Raw genomic sequence first — 8,489 nt, forward strand, 5'->3', positions numbered from 1 at the left:
TCAGTTGAATAATGTGGCCGCATCCTTCAAATATCTACATTAATTTTTAACCTTTAAGACAATATAAACGGCAGCTCTATTTATCACCCGCTTCCCCTTCTGTTAGATCAAGGTTTAGGACCCAGTATGCAACATCAGTCACCTGACACAGCTCACAGCTTAATCTTAGTTGTATGCAGCTTTATGAAACACTTTTTCTCATGTCAGTATGAAACTGCACTAACATATGGGCTCAGGTACTATCCTCCAAGCAGGCTGGATGGGCGCAGCTGAGAAAGACCTCAGGTTCTTTCCCAGGAGACTTCCCTAATGCTGATGAACTTGATGCAAATATCTGGTAGGTTTTCGCTCACAGAAACCCAGGACTATGTGTCTGCTTGAAAGCTTCAAACCACATTTATTGTAAATTCATGAAAAAAACAAAAGAAAAAAAGAAAAAAAGAAGAAACCACAGGTTGGTAAACTATTACATCTCATTGTGAAGAACTTGTCCAGTGATGTGCAATCAGATATTGAAAAGAATATCTAAATAAGCAGCAATTTCTCAATAGAAATCTCATTAAATAAAAAAAAAAAAATTATTTCCATATTTACAGATTACAAGGCAAATGTATCCTTAAAGCATTGTTTTGTATTTAGCAGGTTTATTTCTTTGAAATAAAAGAGAAATGGTTTGAATCTAAGAGTGTACTTTGGAAGCAGCTTGCTAGACAGTCTATGTTACCACCAGTGACTGGACGAGTAGCCTCCCCTCGACCATTGCAGTGCTCTGCCTCTTCTGTCATCCAGGCTTTCACCGAAGGGCTTCTGGTACCTCCACCTATGAAACGGGGGTGGGGTGGGGAGGGTGTTCATTACATTTGCTGTGCAGTCTGGATGGCAAAATTCCTACCAGAGACACACTCCCAAGAGCCCTGTGCTATGCACCATCTCCCGTAACAAGCCTGAACCTGGGAAAGTATCTCACATTCTGTCAAAATCACAGTCAAACGGAATTCGGTGTGCTGAGCAAAGGCTAATCAGAGGAAAGCCCCCTCCCAAGTGCTTTCTTATGCTCACAGTTCTACAAATGTGGGTTTTTTTTAATTAAATATATATGTACTAAAATTAATAGAGCTTGTGCTATATCTGAGCAACAACCAGTTACCGAAATAGGATATCTTACTTACCCGCCTTAATTGCTTTATGCTGCTTGCCCGAATTGCTTCCATAAGGCTGTCATGGAGAGACCTTTGTGGAGTGGAGGGACGGGTAGAGGGTCGTGAACCTTCCTCTGATTTTCTGTCTGAAACTGATTTCAGAGAATCTTTAATTTCTTTCAATATGCTGTTCTCATGTTTTTTGCTTTTTTTGCCTTTTTTCTTTTTCTGTCCATTCTGTAAGGCTTTTTTTGAGCTTTCTTGCTGTTTGATGACTTCAGCTATATTCCTGGTTGGTACCTTCTTTTCTGGAATAACTGGGGGAGGAGGAGGAGGAGGAGGGGGAGGGGGAGGGGGAGGAGGAGGAGGTGGTGCAGGAGCTGGAGGCTGACTTTTCACCGGTGGTGCTTTCTTAGGGAGCTTTGGAGAGGACCAAGGTGAGCTCTTAGGTGACACATAAGGTGAGGATCGAGGTGTCCCCTTCTGCAAGACTTTGGTTTTTGCAGTGATGGCTCCGTCACAACCAGACTCCTGCTGCCGCTGCTCCTGCATACGCTTTTGCCTTTGTTTATCCATATTTCTTGTGAGGATACTTGTCATGCTCATTCTCGGGCCAGCAAGGTCAAAGTGGTATCCGAGCTTGACCAGAGTAGTGTTCTCTTTCAACAGTTTAACTATGTCCATTTCCACCTGGCTGCCCATGATGTGCCTTTGATTGTGGAATCGCAGTTCTGTTAGAACCTTGTTATTCTGCAAAGCTCTCATGATGGCCAGCACTCCTTTGCCTGTGATAAAATTTGACTCAATATTCAGACTAGTTATATGCTGATTTACCTTTAACATACCAGCAATAGCTATTGCAACATTGTCGTCAGCATGCGTGTTAGCCAAGCTGAATGACTTAACCACTGTGTTGTCCCTCAGGGCTTGAGAAAATTGTATAAGCATCTGTGAAGTGATGTTTTCAATGTTGTTCAGATTGACCTCTGTGGTGTCGGGGTCATTGCTCCTAATTTTTTCCAAAGCATCCTCAATAACTGTTGGATTTCCACAAGGGTGGATGGCACTGCTTTTTAAGCTCAGATTATCAGTGTCTTTTCCATCATGGCCATTGAGTAAGTTTTCATTGTCCTTTGCATCGTTACACTTTTTGCGTCTGATGTGGTCAGAACCCCTCCTATCCTCAGGCCTTTCACCACCTGCAGCATTTTGCTTTTCCTCATCCTCATCATCACTCTCATCTTCCTCTTCTTCCTCATCTTCTTCTTCTTCTTCTTCTTCTTCAGCATCCTCTTCAGTATATGCCTCCTCAGACACTTCGCTATTGCTTTCTGTGAAATATTCCTCTTGAATGTCTTCTGAATTGTCTTCTTGCTCAGAATCCTGAACAGGAATGTAGGTGTGGGTGTTAAACATGATTGCAGTAATGTAGCTATGGCCTTTTTGCACAAAACCAATTATCCTGAAACTATAGAAGTTAATGGTGAAAGCTAAAAATAAATCCCCAGAGACAGTTAGGAGAACAGTAAATGTTTCAGCACCTAACACCTTTAAAACATTTCCTTCATATTCTTTAGAAAACAAATGCTTGGTATAAACTGGAACACTTTTACTGATGTCAATTATTTCTGCTGAGAGAAAATTTGATATGAGATATTGCAACATGGACATACTTTATGTTTTCTATGTGTTGGCATGTCCACAAGGGATCCTTGTGGATCCTTGCCAGCAGAAACACAAGACAGCAATTTCAGAATGGACATGATCTGAGTAACAAGTTTCTTAATTTCATAAGGATTAGACATCTGTGTCAATGCTCGGGGTCCCTTGCATATGTTAGTACATCTAAAAAAGCTAAAGGCTGCCATGACTTAGAATACAAATAGTGTCTGTATGTATAAACATGCATATTGACATGTAAAACAATACAGAATTACAGGAGCCATGTTGAAAAGACCCTGGATGCATGGCATGGGCTATACGTTTAGAAGCTATTTGTGAAGAAAGGATTCCAACAGATTCCCACAGGTAACAAGTAATCATATGTCAACAATCCCTAAATTTCTTCATGTTTGCCAAGAGCTAAGGCTGTGGTCATCGGCAGCTGTCACAGGTCAGCTGCTGTACTGTAACCGTTATAACTCATTGCCTACAGAGTAAACCGATTGTTTTTCTAAAACCCAAGGTTGTTTTAGTGTGTTTGATGGGCACCAAGAAGGCAAATTTGGAACCACTTCTCAGAGCTCTGCCTCGTGCCCTTAGCAGTTACGGTGGCAAAAGACAATTGTCTGCACAGGAGCAGCAAAAGGAGGACTCCAGAGGCACAGCAGTGTTGTATGGGCCATGACGGAACACATACGCTATGACCAGCCTTAAACCTCTTGCCCCAGAAGATCTCCCATGTCCTAGTTTGTCTACTGGACAAGCCATAGCATATGCCTTTTTACTTACATTTGTATATGTTTATAGAAATTTGGATGAAATACAATTGTTCTGCATGCACTACTTTAGCAACATTTATATTTTAGTCTTCGTGAAATAGTAGAGGGTATTTTAAAAAGTGAGTATGCTCTGTGGAGACATAGTGATTCTGTTCTGTGCTTCTGGAAAACAAAAGTGCTACTAACCTGACAGCCAATTTTTAGAAAACCTGTGGAGTTTTAGGTTTGCTTTATTATCTGGCTCTGAAAATGCAGGGACAGGTTAAAATAACAGTAATGACAGACTGCATGGTATTGTTTCACAATCTTAAGCACATTTCTGTGTTGGGGCACATGCAAAACAGATGGTAACTGTAATGTTTGGAGAAGTGTCACTCTAATAAAACAGGTCATTGAGGTGTTTCAGGCTGTTGTTCCTGAGTGTTGAGCACCTGGAGGGCTTGTAGGGTCTAGCCCTGTTGCTTCTCCTGTGGATCATGTCTGATAAGGCCTTTACACTGAGAGATGCTGTGCTACATATAGAAACAGCGCTGTGTTTAAGCTAGGTTTATTACAGGACTAAGATTTATATCTGTAGCTGCTGTACATAGGTGCAGACTTTTAAAAGCTGAAAATACCAGGTATCCAGGAAAGTGTCTTCATGGCTATGCTTTTATCTACACTGCAGCCTTCAACACAGCTGCAGGTGAGCAGAAGTCGGTGCCTCTAAATGAACTGCTAATATGCTTGATAACACTAGATTAATAAAAAAACAACTTGATTTTTATTTTTTGAGTGGCATTTCTGGGGTGAAAGGGGGAATTTAGTTTCCTGTCACATACATCATTTGTTGTCATAACAATCTGCACAATAATTTTGAAATTGAATACTCTTCTCTTTGCAAATCCATAGAGGCATGCTTTGTTATTGTGGCAACATTTCAGTACAGGACTGCTGCAGGCAGCCTGCAGAGCTTCATCTTACTTCGTAGTAGGAACTCGACGAAAAGTTATGACTAAGATAGATAGTCAATGCAGAGAGGTAAATATCTCTGGAGGGCAAGACATTCACCCCAAAAGGCTATCTGCAGGATGTTTGCCTTCTGGAGAGGCTGATCTCTCACCACTAACTATAGAAGGAGCACAATCAACCACCTTAGATAAGGTGTCTAACTTTCCGATGGTTGAGGGCAAGAAGAAAATGGCTTTCAAGAAACTCAGAAGGTGCTTTCTTACTGCCTTCGGTGGAGAGAGCCTTTGTGCCCTCTACATCAGCATGTCAACATTTTCATATTTATGGATACATGTAGGGAGCTTCTTCTCAGATCAAAAAGTATAGGGGCTTTTGCTAGCACTTTGAGGTTTAGCTAGTGCCCATCATCAATGCTGTGTAGACATGGACAAAGGAAAAAAAACCTCCTGCCATTATATAAGACACCAAACTAGACCTGTTCTGAGGTTTTTTGGAACTGTCCAGGTTTTGAGTTCCAGGCTCAGCTGGAAATAAACATTAATCTTGCCATTGCCTCCCTAGGACTTGACAAACAAGGAGTGAAGTCAACGTCTGCAAGCTGATACTAATGGTCTGATGACAGCTAGTGGTCTGTGCGCTTGCCTGCAAAGACATTACACCACCATTCACAAGCAGGAGAAAACACTTATGTGTAAAGAAATCCTGGATGTTATTATTGCAGGCTAATTTAATCCAGGTGATTTGTCTCTAGGAGAATATTTTATCTAATGTACAAACTGCAATTATTTCCTTGCAAATGAACTGAGCTCCTGAACCTAGGCTGATTGAAGTTTTGAGTCCAGTTTTGCTGTGTTTGCCTTTTTTGTATTATTTTCTAATTAAACATGGAAAAATGCATCCTTACAAGCAGAGTCAGAGCTTGGTGTGAAGCGGTGTTTAAAAATCAAAAAGCTACTCACATCCGCAAGTCCCCACCTTGCTTTGAAATTACATGGAGCCAACATGAAAACAGAAGCTGCTTCTTGACAGAGCTCAGCCTCACAAATTACTTTAGCAAGGGCCTGGGAGATGCCGACATGGACATGGGTGCTGACATGGACAGCTTAGACTGAGAGTGCTCACTGCCTGCTAGGACTGAGCCCTTCACTCCTGCCCGGCTGTACTGTTCATTTGCAGTTCAGGGGCCAGCTTTTGTTACTAACGCTTTTATTTTGTGGATGAATTGCCTAACAAGCACTATTGGTTCTTTTTTGGGAAATACAGATAAATGGTTTGGCTGATGACCCTACCCCAGGCCACTTTTTAAATAACTTACAGCTACCCTCTGACAACAGTTGCCAGAAGGCTCCCGAGCCGCGCCAAGGATCCTCAGCAGGAACAGAGCAACATTTTGCTGACTGCAAAGCAGCTTCCTTCCAGCGAGCACAACGCCTGGCGGCTGTTTACTTGACTTCTGACATAACAGGTATTCAAAATTATCTTCCTGACGTGCTTCTGAGAAATCAATACTGATTTTTATGATGGAGAGAAAAAGGCACTTATTTTAGCTTTTAAACAAAATCAAATGTTATCCAGAAGTCCACATTGCTACCTGGCAATAATTTCTAACATCCCCTTTAAAATTTTTCCTATTTTAATCACTAACAGTAGCTTTTACTGGACTTCCTTTTGTTCTCAGCTGAGCATTTAAAGTACCTCCAGAGAGAGCAAAAACTCGCTGAGCTCATACACAGTGCTTTAGCAGGCACAGAAGTACGGCTAACAATGTTCTTAAAAATGCTACAAGAGACTGAAAGAAAATTAAAACAGTCAGTAAGATCATGCCAGGAAAGAACAAACCCAAATATTCCTAGGAAACAGCAAACGTCTCAGCATCTTACCTTGTCGCATGCACCCAATCTCTCTTTTTCTAAGAGTTTCCTGGTCTCCCTCTCCCAGTAGGCCATCAGCGCTTCCCTGCTGAAAGTCCCCGTCGGTGTTTTCTCTGTCAGGCTCTTCTGCCGTTGTCCCACCGGAAGGTTACGGTCAGGCTCTATGTCCTCCAGCTCCCGCTCCAGCTCCTTCAGCTCCTCTTCAGTGAGAGAAGCGAGGAGCTCATCTTCATCAATGTCTTCATATTTACTGAGCTCTCTTCTGTAGCCAAAGGTAGACATGGTCCCGCTTGGTCAGGCTGGCACAAACCTGAAGTGACTAGGCATTCAAGAAGGCTGAAGCAAGCAAGCTGTGTCTCGTTTGGTCAGCAACTGTTTCCCTGCGTAGTGGAGGCACCCTTTTAAGAGTAATCATCGGGGGCTTACGACAATGCACGAAGGGATGAAAGCATGCTCCGTTTTAAGCATCAGACGTCAGCTAGACATCTGAACAGCAAGAATGTCCCAACACTAGTGTTTGCAGGTCCCTTAAAGAGGGGGATTATTGACACACTGGCCATGGCCATATTTAGAGCAGGCGGCTAGCGGGAGAATACCAGCCTCACAGACGGGGGGGGCAGCAGCAAATAAAACGCTGGGCGCATTTACACCGACTTCATGTCCAAACTGCAGCAGAGAAAGAATAATGCAAATCCATTTAATCCTGAGCTGCCACAGAAGCTGGAAATAAAACACCCTCACCATTGTTCACCGCGCTTCCTCTTGTTTTCACGGTTTTTGAGCGGAACCGCGTTGTTATCCCGCCAAGGTGTTTGCAGGAGGTTGGGATCGGTGGGAAGGCAGCCCAAGGGTAGGGGGTTGCCGTGCCAGCGCCAGCGGGGAGCTCTGCTCTGACAATGTCATGCCTTGCCTGTAAAAAATCACACGACTGGGTTATTTGTTAATTCCCTTTTTTTTTTTCTCAAGGATGATCAGCGTGAGAATCAGCTTCACCTGTCCATTTGGAGCTCCCGTGAGATTTTTTTTTTCACATGGAGAATTGCGCTTTGCTGGGGGAGGGAGCAGAGTCCCTCACAGATTTAGGGGGAACCAGCCCTGGGTGGGCAGCAGGGTTCTGCCTTCATCACTCCTGACAGCCCCTAGCAAATGAAGGCCTCTAGTGGCTATTTTAGTTAATGGCTATTGCTTGCTGTAGCTGACGGATGTGCAGCTGGAGACCGCCCTTCAATTCTTAGCTTCAAATGTATACCTACATTATCATGCCCACTAATAAATTATATATTATTCTGATACTATTTTCAGAAACAGGTATCTTCCAATGTCAGAAACTCCAGAATGAAAGGTTAAACTTCACATTGTTTTTTTCATTTCTCTATTAGCAGTGAATGATGGTGAACCAGCAACATTTTCTGAAACACGCAGGCCATCAATATCTGCAAGCCTGTGTTGGGAGAGGGAGAGAAGGAGAGGGAGAGAGAAAGGCAGAGAAAAGGTTGGTTTTGGTACAGGAAAGTAGGACCACATCTGTAACAATATATATCAACCTTACTAAATGATAACACATGGTGGGTCTATTTTTAAATAGTCAAGTCAGTATTTAATGGAATTGTAAGTGAAAATAATTTGCAGTATTGCTCTTGTCCAACATCATCTCTTTCTTGTTAGTATGGATTGGATGCCTGAACTCATGTATGATGTTTAGCCGAATTGATCATTCAGTTTTATTATTATGCATATTGCTTTACTGGCAATGGAGAGAGGAGATTGAGCATGATTTCCATGATAAAGAAATTACATTTTTCCTTTGATCATTTTTCTATATGAATTTCATGCAGTTTATCTTGCTCAAGAAGTGGAATGAAGCTTATAAACTTAGTCTTCCCTAACACACACACACACAAAATAAATAATAAAACAGACTAACGAATAGTGTGCATCTTAAAATAAAATAAATACTTGTAGGTCATTTACATTGACCGAATCTTTGCCTAAAATAAAAAGGAGGAAGATGCAAAGCAGTTTGGCTTATGGAGCTAAGAGTGTTACCTTCATGGTGTAAGATACTGTGATGGGTCACCTGTGTCTAG

General features: G+C 42.2%; 1 protein-coding gene across 1 annotated transcript; it reads right to left on the minus strand.

Annotated features, from left to right (window-relative positions):
* Positions 1-374: 374 nt before the first annotated feature.
* On the minus strand, positions 375-6,805 carry LMOD2 (leiomodin 2). Its single transcript, XM_009512704.2, has 3 exons — positions 6,412-6,805; positions 1,170-2,522; positions 375-820 (listed from the first exon to the last, which is right to left on the minus strand). Exons 1-3 carry the CDS (start codon positions 6,682-6,684, stop codon positions 794-796), a joined length of 1,653 nt encoding a protein of 550 aa, XP_009510999.2. The 5' UTR covers positions 6,685-6,805; the 3' UTR covers positions 375-793.
* Between the last annotated feature and the right edge of the window lie 1,684 nt (positions 6,806-8,489).

The sequence above is a fragment of the Phalacrocorax carbo genome, chromosome 1, assembly GCF_963921805.1.
Source record: "Phalacrocorax carbo chromosome 1, bPhaCar2.1, whole genome shotgun sequence".
In the NCBI taxonomy this organism is placed as follows: domain Eukaryota; kingdom Metazoa; phylum Chordata; class Aves; order Suliformes; family Phalacrocoracidae; genus Phalacrocorax; species Phalacrocorax carbo.